Genomic DNA, 20,157 nt, shown 5'->3' on the forward strand with positions numbered 1-20,157 from the left:
GTGCGGGGGTGGGCGGGGACAGAATGAGGCGTGTTGCAATGTTCGATCCGACGCGCAGGCGCCATTCCAGGGTCCAGAGCTACGAGTGCCGCGGCCGGGATCGGAGTGCGTGGCGCTTCCCGGCTCACACGTCCTTCGCCTGCGGCCGTGTGTGAGCTGGCCGCTCCGGGTACGTCCTCCCGTGAAATCAAGCGCCTCGCTCGACTCCGGGGTTTGTTGAGCGGCCAGCTCGGGCAGGAATCTCAGGCGGCAAGTTGGTTTGGTGGCGATCTGCTTAGAATTCAAACCCGCTTAACGACCGCATCGTTATTTTATTTGGATTTATAGCCTGTCCCCCCCCTTCCCTCCATGGACCTCCTTCCCCTTTTACTGGGTGTCCTCGAAACTACAATGGCTGGTTTAGTGACCGTTCAAAGTTAGATCGGCACCGGGGAGGGGAGAGAAAGGGATTTACAACCGCTTTTCACCCTTACGGCCGTTGCAGTGGTTCCCAGGATCAGGTGGTCAAAATTCAGAGCCTTAGCAAGTGACTCGTGTTTAAGACTGGGTCCCAAGGTAACCGGATCACCTTACTGCAGCGTTTCCCAACCTTGGCGACTAGGAGAATGGTGGATGGGGAATTCTGGGGAGTTGAAGTCCAGATATCTTCAAGTGGCCAAGGTTGGGAAACACTGCCTTATTGCAACCTTCTGAAAAGTGTCCCCTGTCCTAATTTATTTATTATTTATCCATTTGATTTCTGTGCCGCCCAATCCCGAAGGACTCAGTTTATTTTTTATTTATTTTATTTATTTATTCGTCCAAGAAACAATAATACACAATGAAGGTTATAGAGGGTATATACCAGTAGAATGCATCAAAGAGAGTATAGAAGAGAAAATATAGGAGTAAATATAACTAGAGAGAATAGCAGAAAAGATAGAGATAAAAGAAATAAACCTGATACAGGATGACTCGAAGAAACAATCATTTCGATTACGCCAACTTAGTTGGGAAACACTGCCTTAGATGGCAAACCCCAGTGACATGCCATGGGTTGTATACAAGCCCTGATTTATTATTATTATTATTGTCATCTGAACACAGAACACTGACTTGTTCCTGTTTGGGTTTGGCCAGCCAGCAAAGATCCAGTGCAAAAATTACTGAAAACACATTATTCTTCCAGTGTAGTCACTCTCTCTCTTTTTTCCTCCATGCTTCTCATTGCTCCTTGATGGTGACATTTTGATGTCCATCCATTCAACACAAACTGTTTTTAAAAAGCAAGATCCACATCACAAGAACAAATAATCATCAAATCACAAACAAGGTGAAATGAGTGGCTAACAATCTAACAAATAAATGAATGAATAGAACATACAAATACCAAGGTATGAATAATAAAAACAAAACACCATGTTGACTGTTGCTAACATGTCTGAGATATCGTTGGCAGAGGATCTGAAGATGAGGAATTGACTAGCAGTCGTGGAAAATTAAAACATTTGTTCAACCAAATATTTAAAAGAATAGAATAGGATAGAATTCTTAATTGGCCAAGTATGATTGGACGCACAAGGAATTTGTCATTGGTGTATATGCCCATTATTGAGTATTGTGTGTTGTTAAGCAACAACAAACACTCCTTGCATCTTCCTGCTGACTTCCAACAAACAAACTTTGGGGAAAGGTGGAAAGTAGTTGCCAGTCCAAGGCTTGAAGCAGGCCAACAGTTGAGAAGCAGAGCAAGGGACTGTGCAGATACCTTAGACCGTGTAGCAGAGCATGGTGGGCCTTGGAGTGGCTGCTGTTGGATGGGAGAGCAAGCACAATTGGTAAGAGGCACAAGCACAATGGGGCTTGGGGGTACTGTTGCCAGGGAGAGGGTGAATGAGTGGGAGAGAATTACCTGAGGTATTTGCAACCTTCCACGCCAGCTTCCCCATTGACTTTGCTTGTGGGAAGCTGACAAGGAAGATCATAATTTGTGAGCATGTGATTGTGGACACTGCAAGAATTATGTGAGCCAGGTGCCAAGTACCAGAGTTTGATCACATGACAACAGGGGTCCAGGAACAGCCGGAACTTTGAGAACTTTGAAGAACTTTGATCGTAAACCTCGAGAAGGGCGGCATAGAAATCTAACAAATAAATAAATAAACCACCACTTATTCAGTACTGACATCCCTGATTGCTTATTTGACCCCTATGATGATCATTAAGTGTTGTACCTTATGATTCTTGACAAATGTAACCTTTTCTTTCATGTACACTGAGAGCCTATGCACCAAGACAAATTCCTTGTGCGTCCAATCACACTTGGCCAATAAAGAATTCTATTCCATTCTATTCTATTCTTTCAATGGTCACCGGCCTCACAGCTGTTAATAAAGGACTTCCTTTCTGCCAATCTGAGGGTTGGCATCCATTTCCTTTGCCCTTTGATTATTTATTTATTTATTTGATTTGATTTGATTTGATTTGATTTGTATGCCGCCCCTCTCCGTAGACTCGGGGCGGCTCACAACACAATAAAACAGTTCATAACAAATCTAATAATTTAAAATATTTTAAAAACCCCATTATTAAGCAGACATACCTACAAACATACCATACATAAATTGTATAGGCCCGGGGTAGATATCTCAGTTCCCCCATGCCTGACGACAAAGGTGGGTTTTGAGGATTTACGAAAGGCAAGGAGGGTGGGGGCAGTTCTAATCTGGGGGGAGCTGGTTCCAGAGAGTCGGGGCTGTCACAGAGAAGGCTCTTCCCCTGGGGCCCGCCAAACAACATTGTTTAGTTGACGGGACCTGGAGAAGGCCCACTCTGTGGGACCTAATCGGTCGCTGGGATTCGTGCGGCAGAAGGCGGTCCCGGAGATATTCTGATTAGTACCTTCCGAGCAGCCATTCTTTCTTTGGATCTCTTAAGCAGCCAGGAGGGCATCTTTGTTTCCACAATTTTAAAGCGCTTTTTCTATATATTTTTTTAATTATTATTTCTTGTGTTTCTCCATAATGTGGTACAAGTCTGCTGGGACTTGGTTTCACTCCATACAGTCTCTTTTTAACTCCTTACAATTAATGCCTAAATTGAAGGACAGGTTACACATAAAGAAACATTTGCGGTAGTGGCAAATATCTGTTGCTCAGGTGTAGGATTAGGTTAGACGTCCGTTCTTCAAGCTTGTGGGTTGGTTTCTGAATGTTTCTTTACCTAACCTGGTAACAAAACTGTCAGAGCCCCAATAAAAAATCTGAGAAATAAATCAGAATCCAAACCTTGGCATTCTTCCAAGTTCCAATTTATTAACAGCCATGTGGATTATGAACTGTAGTCAAACAAATACTAACTTTTACTACAGTTCCCCACTCAGGTTAAGATTCATCCCCATACTCATAAGATTTTCGCGTGGATCAGTCCAGTTGTCTGCACGTCCACAGACCTCTGTATTTATGCTGGTGCTGAACAAAGGATGACCTTGAATTTTCAAGAAGGAATTTGTTGTGGCTAGTATCTTTCTCCCTGACGCAACCACTCCTCCCAATTCTCACAGTACTACTCTATTTGTGGCAGGCCAAAGTCTCTAACTCAAACAATGGCTTCGGCCTGACAGAAACATTCAGAAATCAATCCACAAGTTCAGAGAATGAACCTCCACCATAATAAATGTTTCATTTGGGGAAAAAAAAAAATCAGGCTCGCCAAACACAGACGATGCTGGCAAGTACAAAACAATTTTACCTGATTTGATATCTCCTTTTTCTAGGTGACTGATGTTGCATCTGTCATGATGTCTAGCAACATAAAAGACAGTCTTGAGCTTCAAGTGGCGGAATTGGAAATGCTTTTGTCTATGTTTCCTAATAAAGGAGAAATAACTCTTCAAGATGAAAATGTTTTCGAGAATATTCAGAGGTACCTGAACAATACAGCTGAAAATCTCCCGCCTAAAATTGAATATTCAGCTGCTGTTCCTATAAATGAAACCGAGGTAAGGCCATCTGTTTCCTTAGTTGTTGTTATTGAAGAATTCCAATTGTACTTCAGTTTAGTAAAATATCTGTGAATCAAGCTCAATAAAATTACTAATTTTAGCCAAGGGGTAGGAAACGTTAGCTCTTCTATGACTTGTGGACTTCAACTCCTAGAATTCCTGAGCCAATCATGCTAGCTCAGGAATTCTGGGAGTTGAAGTCCACATGTCATAGAAGAGCCAGCATTCCCTACCCCTGGCCCTAATGCATTTTGTTCCATGTCTGAAGTTTTATTTTTTGTACTTTAAATATTGATCTGTGATCTATGATATAGAGCAGCTCTCTAGATGAAATGAAGGGAGTCATTTAGGAATCAAGGCCAGCCTTTTCAATGGAGAAATCCCAGTGAAACTATCTTGATTATCCATTGATTATCCAGTCTTTGCTTGAACGTATTTAATTTTGCTTTGATTTCAGAACAATGCATTAAATAAAACAATTGCTTGCTACTGGTTAGAGGTTTTTCGTTTCACCTTTTCTTTCTACGGTTAAACATTTTTCTGTTACAGCCTGTAGTTGTCATCGGTTAACTACCATTCGTTCAGGGTCCATTCAAAGTTAACAATAGCACCTAACAAGGAGTCTTAGAACTGCTGCTTGAAGTCTCAGCTATCACACCTTTCCCAGAGGTATATTGTGGTGACCCAGGGCAGCACAGAGATAACACAAACAGCTAGCAGTAGAAACCGGCCCTTTTAGTGCTCCATATCTCTCCTAAACAAACCTCAAACAGCCTCTGGTCGCAAGTAGTCCTGCCCAGCATTGTTGTCTGCACCAAGGCTGCAGGGCAATAAATCCCAAATTTATCTAGCCAAAATAGGCACAAAGGAAAGGAGTTCAGGGAGCAAAAGATATAGGTAATCAGTCCAGAATGCCACACAGGAACGCAAGGACTCTTGGCAAGTTCAAGTGTCGGCATACCTACGAGGGACTCAGTGTTTGTTCCCAACAAATGCCCTTCCCCATAGGGTATCCTTAAATCTCATTCCCCAGGTGTGCCTTGTGAAGCTGGGCATAGCCTTCTTGTTAGTGGCCTCCTCTGTCAGAACCGATCCCGCCTCCTCTGCACTCTCCAAGCTCTTGCATCAGACGGGGTGGTTCATGCTCCTTGGACTGACTCTGCCCTTCCCCAGTTTCCTCCAAGACCAAGGGAGCTGCCCTCTTACTCACTGTCAGTTCTTGTTTCAACTCATCTTCCGTGGCAGAGTCAGACTCCGACAGAGGCATGACACATATGATCCCAATTTGGGTGCTTGGCAACCAGCTTGCAATTGAAGCCGCAACATTGCATAGTCAGGTGACCTCAATTGTCACTTTCACTGCTGTCTTCTAATAGTCAATGGAGGCGAGGTCCCAATTGGCAATCACGTGACATCACATTTGTCTTATGGGAATCGTTTAATGGTCACAACTGGAACTGCTGACATAAGTCAGCATAGTCAAGTGATGTGCCGCTTTATGGTTGTGTCGCTTAGCATCAGAGTTCTTGGTTCCAGTGACTATTGTTAACCAAAGTCTACCTGTGTGTGTCATTGTGCCTTTTGCTCTCAAATTGTATCCCTGTGGATTATTACTTTAGGCCAGGCATGTGATGCCTGATCGATGGGCCACATGTGTCACACACTGGCCACACGCAGTTTAGCGAGGAGAGGGGTCCCGATTTGTCATGTGATGCCGCAGTGACGTTTGACACCCCTACTGCAGGGGATGGAAAACCATGATCTTACAGTGAAATAAACATATTGTGAGGATGAACTTATTGCAGTTGTGAATATATATTCTAGACCCAGGAAATTTTACTGTATCAGAGGTCATCCCACCGAACAGAGCATTTAACATTAAAATTAGAAACGTCAGCATTGCTAAAGGCTTGTATCTTTGCCTTTGAAGTTAAGAGCTAATAACGTGTATGCTTGGATATCACATCAATTAACTAGACCAATTTTGTCATTTTGTAACATAACATGATTTATATAGTAAAACAGTATCATCTATGAAAAGAAAGCAGGGGTTGATGAAAAATTGGTAGAAAAAGAGGAATTGCCACCAGGAAGACAGATCGAAGTGCCATAAGTTTAGATTGCAGAGAATTTATTTAAACTTCTTTGTTTTTTGTGAAGCAAAGGAAAAATCGTATTCAATTTTATATACAATCAAGAGTCACAATAGTCATATGGTGGCTGTATCTTCTACGCTGATGTTATTACTCACCAGCTTTTTAATGTTATCACACGGATTCTAAAAGCACAAACTTTACCTAATCCAGAAATAAATTACCCGCCCGCGAGCATGGGACTTGCAACATCCTGTCAGCTTCCCTGCTAATTTTGGTTGTGGGGAAGCCAACAGGATGTTGCTCCACTAATAACCACGAGATTCAGTTAACCGCAGCAACTGGGGCCACAGGGATTGCGCGCTATGGGATGTGATCGCACCTTATGGACAGCATTGTTTAGTGATGGAAATTCCAGTCACAGTTGCCATCTTTAGTCAAGGACTAAAGGGATTCAAGAACATTTACATTATATCAGATCTATGTGTTACATAGTACAGTGTTCCCTCGCTTTTCACGGGTTCAAACTTCACGAAAAGTCTATACCACGGTTTTTCAAAAATATTAATTAAAAAATACTTTGCGGGTTTTTTCCCTATACCACGTTTTTTCCCGCCCGATGACGTCATATGTCATCGCCAAACTTTCATCCGACTTTAATAAATATATTTTTAAATAAACTTTAATAAATAAACATGGTGAGTAATGATCTAAATGGTTGCTAAGGAAATGGGAAATTGCACTTTAGGGGTTTAAAGTGTTAAAGGAAGGCTTGTGATACTGTTCATAGCCAAAAATAGTGTATTTACTTCCGCATCTCTACTTCGCGGAAATTCAACTTTCGCGGGCAGTCTCGGAACGCATCCCCCGTGAAAATCGAGGGAACACTGTAATCTTAATTTGTAAGTAACCAAACTTAGAACACTATAGTGCGAGGGCATGCATGAAGAGACTGAGTGATGGCTGTATATAGAATTGCCTGGTATACTTTTGTTCTTCTACAACATTTACTGTATGCAAATGAATAAAAATTATCCTTTAGGGCATAGAGGATATGCAAAAATATTTGTACGAAGGGAATAATTTTTTTTTATGAATTGGCTTTAGGTTTTAATGAAATAAAAAAAATTACATAAATATCCCTGTATTCCATAAATATCCCTGTAAAATTACATAAATATCCCTGGATCCCTGTATTTTCCTTGGTGTGTAGCTTCTACGCTCATCCCCCCCCCCCAAAAAAATGGCTTAACTACAAAATATGTTATTTGTCTTTTTCCTAGGCCATTGTAGATTTGCAGGTGGAATTACCTCACAGTTACCCCTACGTGGCACCACAACTTTTTGCGAGATCAAACACGCTAGACAGGCAACAACAATTGCAGCTCAATAAAGACCTTATGTCTTATATTGCTACTTTAGAGCCCGGAGAACTTTGTGTATGTGCAGCTGTTCGGTGGTTACAGGATAACAGTACATTCCGAGTACAAAATAGTGACGTTTGTGAAAGAACGACAAAGAAAGAAATAGTCAAAGCGCCATTTAAACGCATGTGGATTTACAGCCATCACATATACCGACAAGAACTGAGGAAAAAGATCTTCGACTATGCAAAGAAATTAAATCTGACTGGTTTCTGCCTAGCTGGGAAGCCTGGGGTGATTTGTGCAGAGGGCACGAAAGTAAGCTGTGAAGAGTTTTGGCATATTATTAGATATCCCAATTGGAAACACATTTCCTGCAAGCACCTTGAGACTGGAGAAACAGAAGGGAATGGGGAAGGTTTCCGCCTCTTTCAGACCTTTGAAGATTTACAGTTTCAAGCTCATGGTGATTATGGATTAAGGAATGATTATCACATGGACCTTGGTCAATTCCTAGAATTTCTCAAGGTTCATCAAAGTGAGCACATATTTCAGATCCTGTTTGGCATTGAAGGAAAAAGTCCTGACACTTAGCACAAGCTCATTCCGTCTCTGGGTTCTTGACAAGGTTTTGAAATCTTCAAGCATCAAACAAGAACAAATGTGCCAGGAGGACGTTCCTGGGTTATATTTGTATCAAATGAAGAGGGAGGGATTAAAATGTATGACATAATAAAATAGAATCCAGTATTCGTTTCAAAATGCCTACATCTCTGGAGATCAGAACATGACACAGAGCATTAAAAATAAGTGGTAGGGCTGAGCAACCCTTGGAAAAAAATGCTTTGCAACATGTAATATACGCATGTATTCAAATCAATAAAGCAGCCATCATATTGATTATTTGGGCTTGTAGGGCTACTTGTAAACTGCTTCCAGATGAATCCATATCTTTGTAAGCAGAGAACCCAAATTTAAATCCATCTTTTAAAGTATGTTAAAGAAGATTTCCAGGCTTGCCTGAAAGTTGAATCATGGCATCTGGACATTTATTTATTTTTTTGAAACATTTCACTGCTTATCCAGGTAGACGTACATTAAACTAAAGAAGCTACTTGGATAAGCCGTGAAACGTTTCAGATCAAAAACAGAAAAGTCCATTTAGAATGGCTCAACTTCCAGACATCTTTTAAAGAAGTAGCACAACCCTAACAAGTATATTAACACCTCATTCCTACATTGTGCATTATGAAAGATACAGTCAGTTTAGCATTTTGAGAAGAAACCACTTCATACTGCAGATGTACCTGCTGGGGTTTGCAATTAGTATTGGTCACTACAACAGAACAAAATTTTTGGACAGCAGTGGACTGTGAGTATATCACAGATTGTTCTGCCATTCCAAAATCTCTGGTATTCTCCACCTCCTCTTTAGGTTGTTGGGTTTTATTTTACTATTTTTCATTTAATTCTGCTTTAGTTGTGACACAAAGAAACATTAAAACATGCCTTTTGAGACAGCAGTCGCTTGATGGATTTTTAAAGAGAAATTAGCACTAGGAACTTGAACCTAAACCCCTCACATCGAGTTAGAGCAAGAAAGAATTGCTAGGAATTTCCTTAAAATGTGTAAGGATGGATGGAGAATGTCTCTATTACTGCCTTTTCTATATAAAGCCTTAAATGGCACCATCGCCATTCAACAATAAACTGTTATTAGCCAATAAGATTTTTAAACTTTTGAATTCCATTTAAAATTGAAGGAAGGGGGTTTCAATGCAAAAGTTATCAATGGCAGAAAACGTTCGCCAAATGACACTTCTCACTGATCTACACACGACAATCATAGGTCAAGTAGGCCTTGAGTAGTCTTCTTGAATTGAGAGGGCACCATTAAACATATGTAAAAATCTTCCACAAACTTCCACTAACAGACAAGTTGGCAAATGAACGGAGAAATAAAACTAAACTTGTTAAATGAAGCATCCCCAACCATGCTTTAAGTAATCATACTGATACATGCTTTATCACGCTATTGGTTCATCTGAATTTAATAGCAAAACTAGTTAACAGAACCACCATTTTGTACAGATACTTAATGAAGAATAACCTTTTACCAAACGTTCCTCCAGCAGTAAGTTGCCTAGCAGGAAATCTAGGAGATGCTCTTCCAAAGAACAAGGAAATTATTACATCCAAATTATTTTCATTTGCTTATATGTTTAGATTGTAGCTTAAAGTGAAAAAAACATCAACATCTGTAACCCCAAAACCATAGATTTAAAACACACTGCTAGTAAAAACAGAGTTCAGAGTTAACAAAAGATGGGAAATCAACCCATTTCTGGAATACTCCATTGTTACAGTGTTATGTTCTTTGGTTCAACTTTTCTTGTCTGTATTTTCATTGCTTTTTCAGGCCAAATATAAGATTCTGTCAGAAAGCTTTCATAGTCAATGTTGTACATCTGGGAGCGGATGAATGCTTCCTTGTCTTCTGGTTCTGGGTAGAAAGTTGCTGTCTTGTTTTTGTAGGCTAGCTCTGCAATCTAGGAGAACAAGACAAGTCCCTCATTGTTAGAAATCATAGTGGCCTGAGCTAGCAGCATGATACTCAATGGGAAAAATTCAAAGTTTAATAACCAGGTATCAGATTGCCACCATACACTTAGCAATAAATCTGTGTTGTGTCCAAAAAAAAGATAAAACATTCCTGAGCATCGTACCCTTTGAAAGGAAGTGTTACAAGCTGTAGCAATCATAATCTGTCAATCCACATCAGCTATGCAGCTTCATTACTGAATGCTGAATGTTTTTCAACGGGGAGTGAAAAAGTTCCAAGAAGATTCCACTCCAATTCTGATGATCCGGAGGGTATAGATAAATCCCCAAGTGACCTTAGTGGCTCTCAAAGTGACCAGATGATTACAAAGATACAGTGGTACCTCTGCTTAAGAACTTAATTTGTTCTGTGACCAGGTTCTTAAGTAGAAAAGTTTGTAAGAAGAAGCAATTTTTTCCATAGGAATCAATGTGAAAGCAAATAATGCGTGTGATTGGGGAAACCACAGGGAAGATGGAGGCCCTGTTTCCTCCCAGGAGATTCCTAGAGAGGCGCCATGGAGGCTTCTCCACACCTTTTCTGGCCCTTTTTCCTCCCAGGAGATTCCTAGAGAGGCTCTATGGAGGCTTTTCCCTGCCTTTTCCGGTTACAGTTTTGGAGGCTCAGGTTTGTAAGTGGAAAATGGTTCTTGAGAAGAGGCAAAAAAATCTTGAACACTAATTTTGAGTACAGTACTTTAATATGAAATGCTCCCATCTGAACGAAAGATTATTTCTTTCCCCCTCATAAAACAGTTCTTATCTATAAAAGTTCGTAAGAAGAGGCGTTCTTAGGTAGAGGTACCACTGTATATGATCCATCCATGCCTCCCCACCATCCTGCCAGAACCAACCCTTCCATTCCCCCCTACACACATACACACGCAGAGAGAGAGACTTTCCTGTCAGAACTGATAAAGCTTATTGGATGAGAAGCGAAACATCTTCAAGGAAAAAGTATTTCCTTCTCTTCAAATATATATATATATATACTCCAGTTGTTTTTTGGGGGGGAAAGAAAGCATCTTTCATTCAGATGGGAGCATTTCATATTAAAGTACTCAAAATTAGAGAGGCATCTTGGATTCATTGCAATAAAGGCCAACTCAACCCATCTCTTCAAGCTCCTTATGAGATAAATATATAATAATTGGCAGTGTACTTAATCCTGTCATCCCATTTTTCTCAGATATTGTTTCTACTCTTAACTCCCAAACAACATTTACAGGATTGCTATTTAAGTGACCTTAACAATGTAAACTTCACTGCATTTGGTGCAGGTAGATTATTATAACCTTAGAGTTAATATTCCAAATAGAGTGTATGTTTAATTTTCTGGATCTTCCTTTAGTTATACCAGTCGATAGTTAAGACCCTTCTGCAAATTGCCCAGTGGGTCAAAACTGGGTCCAGCAATCATTAAGCAAAAGTTGCCATTGAAATTGTGACTGCTGTAATGATCAGCTTTCCTTTGCTTTACAAACCTGAAAAGGTCATAAAGGTGAAGATGGCCATAAAGTTATTTTTTCTGATACTAAATGAGACAGTCACTAAATGAGGCTACTTGTATTATGTCTATGGAGATTCTCAGCCATCCAAGTCATGGTTGGCCCAAAGGTGCTTTTTCAAGAGGCAACTAGACTTTCTGGCTTTACTTTGAAGATGTTTTGCTTCTCATCCAAGAAACGTCTTCAGCTCAAGAGCTCGAGAAGCTTCTTAGATGAGAAGCAAAAACAGAAAGACTACTTGCTTCCTGAAAAAGCATCTTTGGGGCTGCTTGTATTATGTTTACATATACAGTCAAGTCTTTGGACTTCTCCATTAGCATCTTAAGCTCTATAAAACACTGCCTTAGGAATGATAGGAAAGAATGTACAGTATTTACAAAATTATTCTGGGAAATCTTAGAAATTCAATGTACATAAGTTTGTACATAAATATTTATGTAAATAAATAAAATTCTTTATTGTTTTTTGTTATTTTTTACACAGTAACTAAATATAGATAGGCATTTTGGGAAGAAGAACAAATATATTGAATTAAGTGCACAGATGGAGATTGTATACTATCACTTCCAATTTAAATTCGGTTTTTCACAAGATAGCAATCACATTCAGTTCAAAATATTTTTGAAATTCTGAAGGGATGAAATTCCGTGTTCCATGATAGAATTCCAAATACCTTGTTGTTTCTTATTTCATACCAGATGATATATTGGTGAAATATAATCACGCTATTGATTATATTCTATTTTAACAATATTAAGAATGAAATAACATTTTGTATTACAGTGATCCCCCGCTCGTTGCGAGGGTTCCGTTCCAGGAGCCCCCGCAACGAGCGGGTTTTCGCGAAGTAGCGATGCGGAAGTAAAAACACCATCTGCGCATGTGCAGAAGGTGTTTTTACTCCCACAGCGCTAGCGAGGAGCCGAAGATTGGGGGCGGCGCGGCTGTTTGCCGCCGGCATGGAGGGCTTCCTAGCAGCCCCCCAAACCCGGGTTGGGGGTCCGGGGGGCGCTGTCTCTCGGCGCTTTCGAGCTGAGTCCGGGAGCGAACTCGCTCACGGACTCGGCTCGAAAGCGCCGAGAGACAGCGTGGACAGGCCCGTTCCTTGGCGCTGTCTCTCGCCGCCTTCGAGCTGAGTCCGGGAGCGAACTCGCTCACGGACTCGGCTCGAAAGCGCCGAGAGACAGCGTGGACAGGCCCGTTCCTTGGCGCTGTCTCTCGCCGCCTTCGACCCGAGTCCGGGAGCGAACTCGCTCACGGACTCGGCTCGAAAGCGCCGAGAGACAGCGTGGACAGGCCCGTTCCTTGGCGCTGTCTCTCGCCGCCTTCGAGCTGAGTCCGGGAGCGAACTCGCTCACGGACTCGGCTCGAAAGCGCCGAGAGACAGCGTGGACAGGCCCGTTCCTTGGCGCTGTCTCTCGCCGCCTTCGACCCGAGTCCGGGAGCGAACTCGCTCACGGACTCGGCTCGAAAGCGCCGAGAGACAGCGTGGACAGGCCCGTTCCTTGGCGCTGTCTCTCGCCGCCTTCGAGCCGAGTCCGGGAGCGAACTCGCTCACGGACTCGGCTCGAAAGCGCCGAGAGACAGCGTGGACAGGCCCGTTCCTTGGCGCTGTCTCTCGCCGCCTTCGAGCCGAGTCCGGGAGCGAACTCGCTCACGGACTCGGCTCGAAAGCGCCGAGAGACAGCGTGGACAGGCCCGTTCCTTGGCGCTGTCTCTCGCCGCCTTCGAGCCGAGTCCGGGAGCGAACTCGCTCACGGACTCGGCTCGAAAGCGCCGAGAGACAGCGTGGACAGGCCCGTTCCTTGGCGCTGTCTCTCGCCGCCTTCGAGCCGAGTCCGGGAGCGAACTCGCTCACGGACTCGGCTCGAAAGCGCCGAGAGACAGCGTGGACAGGCCCGTTCCTTGGCGCTGTCTCTCGCCGCCTTCGAGCCGAGTCCGGGAGCGAACTCGCTCACGGACTGGGCTCGAAAGCGCCGAGAGACAGCGTGGACAGGCCGTTCCTTGGCGCTGTCTCTCGGCGCTTTCGAGCCGAGTCCGGGAGCGAATTCGCTTCAGGACTCAGCTCGAAAGCGGCGAGAATGAACGGCGTGGGCGGGCGAAGGGCGGGCGGCAGCGAGGAGTTTGCGTGGGCGGTGGGGAAACTCCTCGCTGACGCCAGCAAGAGGGGGAAGACCCAGGAAAGCCACCCAGCAGCTGATCTCCCGGTTGCCATCTACGCATGCGTGCCCATAGAAAAAACGCACGCATGCGTAGATGGTATTTTGACTTCCGGGTTGAAAAATCGCGAAGTACCCTGTTCGCAATGGTTGGGGACGCAATAAACGGGGGATCACTGTATATTAGTTCACTCTATTGTACTCTTTTTCTCACTGCTTAAAAATATAGCAAACTAAAGCTTTGCCATACAAAAAATGCAGGGTTTCAAACAAATTCTTTGACAATTAAATTTGCTTTAAATATTGAAAATGCCTGCATTATCAAATTGAAGAGGATTAAATATGACAGAATTTCGAATTATTACCAGATGTGCCTGAGAGAAGCAATTCCTTACTGATAACAAAGCAAGAATAAAAGAATTGGCTGGCTTGTAGAAAATGAAAAGTGGAAGAAGTGAAAAAGTTATCCAAACTACACCAGAAGCCAAAGATTTGTGGCTGAATCACCATTTGTTTAGGTTCCAACTGAATTAGATCTGTACTGCATTTTACTGACCCCTTCACTGTTATTTGTCCTGTTGGATAAAACTTGCATGCCTCTATAATACTGATGTTAGAAAGTGTGACAGTCAGTTTGAATTCACTTGGGACTTCAGCGACTGGATGGACGTCCACAGCCATGGAAGTTCTTTCTAAGAACAAAATAGTCATGGAGAATATATATTCTACCAGAGATCCTCAAAGGAAGGGAAAACAGAAGCAAGGCTAGGCTAACATCCAATTTTTCCATATTTAGCCATACAGTGGTACCTCGAGATACGAGTTTAATTCGTTCCGGACCTGGGCTCTTAAGTCGAGCAGCTCTTATCTCGAACGACTTTTCCCCATAGGAATTAATGTAAATAATTTTAATTGGTTCCAGCCCTCAAAAAACTCACAAAGTTAGTCTAAATTATGCAGAAAGACATGTTTTTAATGAAGAAATGTACATGTACATATAAATGAATAATGAAGTTTCTTTCACTTAACTTGTAAACTTTCTTAAACTTTTAAATTTACATATGTTCAACTTCTCTGCCACCCAATCCTGTAGGACAGAGGTCCCCAACCCTTTTTGCACCAGGGACCGGCTTTAAGCGATCAAGAGAGGAATGGGTGAATGAATGGACGGAGGGTGGGAAGGAAGGAAGGAAAGAGGGAAGGGACAGGAACAGAGGAAGGAAGCAAGGAAACTTATGAAAGGGGAGAGTAAGAGAGGAATGAGTGAAGGGAGGGAGGGAAGAAGGTGGGAAGGAGAAAGAAAAGAAGAAATAGAGGAATGGAAGGTAAAAGAGAGAAAGAAAAAGAGCAAGAAAGAAAGAAAGAAAGAAAGAAAGAAAGAAAGAAAGGGGGAAGGGACAGGAACAGAGGAAGGAAGCAAGGAAACTTATGAAAGGGGAGAGTAAGAGAGGAATGAGTGAAGGGAGGGAGAGAAGAAGGTGGGAAGGAGAAAGAAAAGAAGAAATAGAGGAAGGGAAGGTAAAAGAGAGAAAGAAAAAGAGCAAGAAAGAAAGAAAGAAAGAAAGAAAGAAAGAAAGAAAGAAAGGGGGAAGGGACAGGAACAGAGGAAGGAAGCAAGGAAACTTATGAAAGGGGAGAGTAAGAGGAATGAGTGAAGGGAGGGAAGAAGGTGGGAAGGAGAAAGAAAAGAAGAAATAGAGGAAGGGAAGGTAAAAGAGAGAAAGAAAAAGAGCAAGAAAGAAAGCTGCAAGCACCCCCCCCCAAGCCCCCCAGGCCGGCTGCAAACTTTTAAAACACGCGCGCCGCTTCGCAGCTGTCTCCTGAAGCCGAACGCGGAAGTTAGCGTTTGGCTTCAGGTGACAGCTCCTTGGCGCTTGTATCTCGAATTTGGGCTTGTAAGTAGAACAAAAATATCTCTCCCCTCCCAGCTCTTATCTCGAGTTGCTCTTAAGTAGAGCAGCTCTTATGTCGGGGTTCCACTGTATTTAGACCAATCTTAAAAAGCTGCAGAAGAAAATGGGTTCACATCAAAGTAATTTCAACAGGGACTATGTCAAAGAATGGTACAATGTAGATTTGGTTTGCTACAATTATTTGATTAAAATCATTTATTCTATACATTTTGTTACCGAAATGGAGAAAATACTAACAACTTCTTTCTGAATCGCAGCGTAATGGGCTAAAAGAATAACCCTGAGGAACAAAAAGAAGAGTCACCATCAAGACAAGATCAGGTAAGAAAAATTAGAGTCCAAAGTAGAAATGTAAATTGAGAAAGCATCTTGGACTTGACCCTCCCTAGTATTCTTGAACATAAAAGCAGAGAGAAGAAAGGTACAGTCGTACCTGCAAGATTCTGTTACCTTTAATCTAATAATAAAAGTAACATTAGAATTCATAACCTTATCTTGAAGGGCTGACACATATGATTAGTCAGTAAAGAATGAACTTACTTTTGCAGCAATTTTAAGAGAGACGTCTCGAATTGAAGCTAAAGGTGGATATAAACGGCCCTCATCTAAGTTCTTCTTTGATACCTGCTTGCATATAACCTAGGAAGAAAAAGTATGTATATATTAAATGCATGTATTGCTAATACCTTTGTTTAAAGAACAACAATTTGCCTTAATTTTTTTTTTTAAATTAGGAATGAACCTGTATGGGAATTTTAAATGACAATAGCTTCATCTCTGATACTTACTTACTTACTTACTTACTTACTTACTTACTTACTTACTTACTTACTTACTTACTTACTTACTTACTTACTTACTTATCAGATTTGTATGCCGCCCCTCTCCGCAGACTCACCAGTTTGCCTACTTTTTTCTAATCTAATGCTCTGGTCCGAAGTTGTGTTGTGTTATATTATGTTATTTATGTTATGTGTTGCGTTATGTCATGTTTTATGTTTTATGTTTTGTTGTTTTTTATGTTACATTGCATTGTTGTTATTGTTATATTATATTAATTACATTAATTTTACAACTGTTTCTATAGGTGTTTGCTACCAACACCCAAAATATAATGTACAAGCATACATCAAGGAAATGACTTTGAAGACCAATTATTCAAAAATCATCTTAAAGAGCTTTATTCTTTTTTCCTTTCATACATATGTATATTGTAGTCCAGAATTCAATGTAGAGCAAAGGAAGCAGAATTCAAGCAACTTTGATTTGCATATAATTGTCAGACCTAACAAATAATTTCAGGCATGTAGAAAAGACTAAAAAAAGAGAGAAGAAGACGACAACCTTGACTTTGAAAACAAACTATCCAATTTGAACTTGACTCCTGGTGGCTTTAACTTCATGCCCATATAATATTCTTGGCATAATACAGAAGTGATTTGCCATTGCCTTCTTCTAGGATGTTGTTTTATCAGTTTAGCTTGGTGGGGGAAGAGTGTCTCCAAAGTTAGCCACTTTAAGAAGTTTGGTCTTTAAAAAGTTCAGAGACCCCTGGGTTAGTCTGGGTGGGGTGGCTGTTGTATGTGGCCTTTTAGATGTTGATGGGGTTTTGATAGCTGGCTAGCTAGTAAGTCATTGGCTGTTGTTTGCTTGTACTGCCAAGCCCTCCCCTCCTAAGTATTTGATAAGTTGGTAAATCAGCACTCCTGTTGACTGGGGAGGGGCCCATTTCTCAGACTTCAATCACTTCCCTGGCTGTTTTTTTACCTGCTTGTCCAGCAGTCTTAGTACAGTAGTTGCAAAATTGAATGTATGTCCTTGTTCATTACAGTGTGAGGCTACCAATCAGTTTGGATGTCCTCATCTGACCACTCGTGTTCTTGTAATCTGGTGGTTAGCTTACTCTTTATCTCTCTTACATAGCCACAGAGGAAATTCATGCAGGGATTCCAATAGATTACACCGAAAGTGACTCCCATCTCAATGCGGTGGAAGTGATGTGCCGGTGCCTGGAGGCTGTTGGGGCCTGGATGGGTGTCAACAGACTCAAGCTCAACCCGGATAAGACGGAGTGGCTGTGGGTTCTGCCTCCCAAGGACAATCCCATCTGTCCGTCCATCACCCTGGGGGGGGGAATTATTGACCCCCTCAGAGAGGGTCCGCAACTTGGGCGTCCTCCTCGATCCACAGCTCACATTAGAACAACATCTTTCAGCTGTGGCGAGGGGGGCGTTTGGCCAGGTTCGCCTGGTGCACCAGTTGCGGCCCTATCTGGACCGGGACTCATTGCTCACAGTCACTCATGCCCTCATCACCTCGAGATTCGACTACTGTAATGCTCTCTACATGGGGCTACCTTTTAAAAGTGTTCGGAAACTTCAGATCGTGCAAAATGCAGCTGCGAGAGCAGTCATGGGCCTACCTAGGTATGCCCATGTTTCACCATCACTCCGCAGTCTGCATTGGTTGCCGATCAATTTCCGGTCACAATTCAAAGTGTTGGTTATGACCTTTAAAGCCCTTCATGGCATCGGACCAGAATATCTCCGAGACCGCCTCCTGCCGCACGAATCCCAGCGACCGATTAGGTCCCACAGAGTGGGCCTTCTCCGGGTCCCGTCAACTAAACAATGTCGGTTGGCGGGCCCCAGGGGAAGAGCCTTCTCTGTGGCGGCCCCGGCCCTCTGGAACCAACTCCCCCCGGAGATTAGGACTGCCCCTACCCTTCCTGCCTTCCGTAAACTCCTTAAAACCCACCTTTGTCGGCAGGCATGGGGGAACTGAAACATCTCCCCCGGGCACGTTTAATTTATGCATGGTATGTCTGTGTGTGTGACTGTTAGCATATGGGGTTTTTAAATATTTAAATATTTTAAATTTGTCTGATTGCTTATGATTTGTTTTTTACATGTTGTGAGCCGCCCCGAGTCTTCGGAGAGGGGCGGCATACAAATCTAAGTAATAAATAAATGTGATCTTTACAATGCATAACTTGTCTATGTATAGTAGCCTCTGTGCCAGTGTGCAATGCCTACATGCAGATTTTGGAAGCTGCATTCTACAGCTTCCAAAATGTTTTTGCTATATGGCATGGATGCCATGTACTAGCCCATAAAAAATTAATTTATTTTCTCTTATAGTGTACAAAAAATATCTTTTTTTTTAATCCAAAAGCTGGAATGTTGAATAAAAGTTATCAAAAACAATATTTGAAATCCACAAGGGGGAGCTGAAGTTGTTAAGAAAAGCAGCACAGCAGACTTCATATTGGATGCAGCTGAGTAAGTTTTCTTTAGCAGATCCAAGTTTTTTTTAAACCAGGAGGCCTTGCAATTTAGGCAGAGTTACAATAATATTTCATTAGCTTAAAGTGGTCAGACATAATTCTGCTTAGTGAGGCACAGATGAATGATGCTTGTCATCACAGTGAAACTGCCTATAATTAGGCATTATAGCCTTCTGGACTTAAGTGTTGCATTTCCAAACTCTACTTTACTTGGCATGAAACTGAGAACACCTAAAAACAAGACTCCTTGCTTACAATGACTATTTTTTTAAATCAACTTCAACGGGAGAGCTTTAACAATTTATAAGATTTATAATTCTATAAAAGGAGATGATGGCTCAATGGTTAGAAACATAGAAACATAGAAGTCTGACGGCAGAAAAAGACCTCATGGTCCATCTAGTATGCCCTTATACTATTTTCTGTATTTTATCTTAGGATGGATATAAAATACGGAAAATAGTATAAGGGCAGACTAGATGGACCATGAGGTCCATCTGCCGTCAGACTTCTATGTTTCTATGTTTCTAACCATTGAGCCATCATCTCCTTGTATAGAATTATAAATTTTATAAGACGTTAAAACGCTGAGTTTGTTAGCTGGAAAGCTGACAGCCTGGGTTCAAGGACCAAGCGCTGTGTGATAGGATAAGCACCTTGCCCCTGCTTCTGCTCACCTACCAGTTCATGTGAGCAGATGAATAGGTACCACTTTGGTGGGAAGATAACAGTGTTCCAAGTACCTCGGCATGCAGTCATGCCTTCTTGGACAATGCTGGCTCCCTTGGCTAAGAAATGGAGATGAGCATCTCCCCCTAGGGTCAGATACGACTGACAAGTGGAAACGTTTACCTCAGTGATTCTCAATCTGGGGGTCGGGACCCCTTTGGGGGTCAAACGACTGTTTCACAGGGATCGCCTAAGGCCATGGGAAAAGACAAATTTCCCATGGTGCTAAGAACTAAAGCTTCTATTCTGGCGCCTTGGAACATATTTTTACAATCCGACCAATGAGGCATTTACATTGGGGGTGTCCCTCTGACCTTCCTGCCAATCAGCTTAGAGCTCTATTGAGAGAATTGGTGCTAGACTTATGGTTGGAAATAACCACATGAGGAACTGTATTAAGGGGTCACAGGATTAGAAAAGTTGAGAACCCCTGCTTTATCTTTATAATACTACACAATATAGGAACCCTAGATTTTTGTTCAGATTTTCCATAGTTCCTGTACAAATATCCCCATAGACTTC

At 42.1% G+C, this 20,157-nt stretch overlaps 2 protein-coding genes across 5 annotated transcripts in view; one reads left to right on the forward strand and one right to left on the reverse strand.

Annotated features, from left to right (window-relative positions):
* The first annotated feature begins 45 nt into the window (after positions 1-45).
* RWDD2A (RWD domain containing 2A) lies at positions 46-8,201 on the forward strand. Of its 3 annotated transcripts, none has more exons than XM_070733146.1 (3): positions 46-169; positions 3,755-3,979; positions 7,359-8,201. In XM_070733146.1, the coding sequence occupies exons 2-3, from the start codon at positions 3,776-3,778 to the stop codon at positions 8,031-8,033; spliced, it is 879 nt and encodes a 292-aa protein (XP_070589247.1). In that variant the 5' UTR covers positions 46-169; positions 3,755-3,775; the 3' UTR covers positions 8,034-8,201. The 3 variants fall into 3 exon arrangements, with proteins under 3 accessions (XP_070589247.1, XP_070589245.1, XP_070589246.1); XM_070733144.1 differs by lacking the exon at positions 46-169 and adding an exon at positions 1,299-1,312; XM_070733145.1 differs by lacking the exon at positions 46-169 and adding an exon at positions 1,312-1,373.
* Positions 8,202-9,462: 1,261 nt separating this feature from the next.
* The window catches only part of ME1 (malic enzyme 1), a 140,444-nt gene continuing 129,749 nt past the window's right edge, over positions 9,463-20,157 (reverse strand). For both annotated transcript variants that reach the window (XM_070733138.1, XM_070733139.1), the window contains exons 13-14: positions 16,161-16,259; positions 9,463-9,988 (exon numbers count right to left, since the gene is read on the reverse strand). In XM_070733138.1, the coding sequence (XP_070589239.1) occupies positions 9,800-9,988; positions 16,161-16,259 (288 nt within the window). In that variant the 3' untranslated portion in view covers positions 9,463-9,799. The remainder of the gene's footprint in view (positions 9,989-16,160; positions 16,260-20,157) is intronic.

The sequence above is a fragment of the Erythrolamprus reginae genome, chromosome 1 (genome assembly GCF_031021105.1).
Source record: "Erythrolamprus reginae isolate rEryReg1 chromosome 1, rEryReg1.hap1, whole genome shotgun sequence".
NCBI lineage: Eukaryota > Metazoa > Chordata > Lepidosauria > Squamata > Dipsadidae > Erythrolamprus > Erythrolamprus reginae.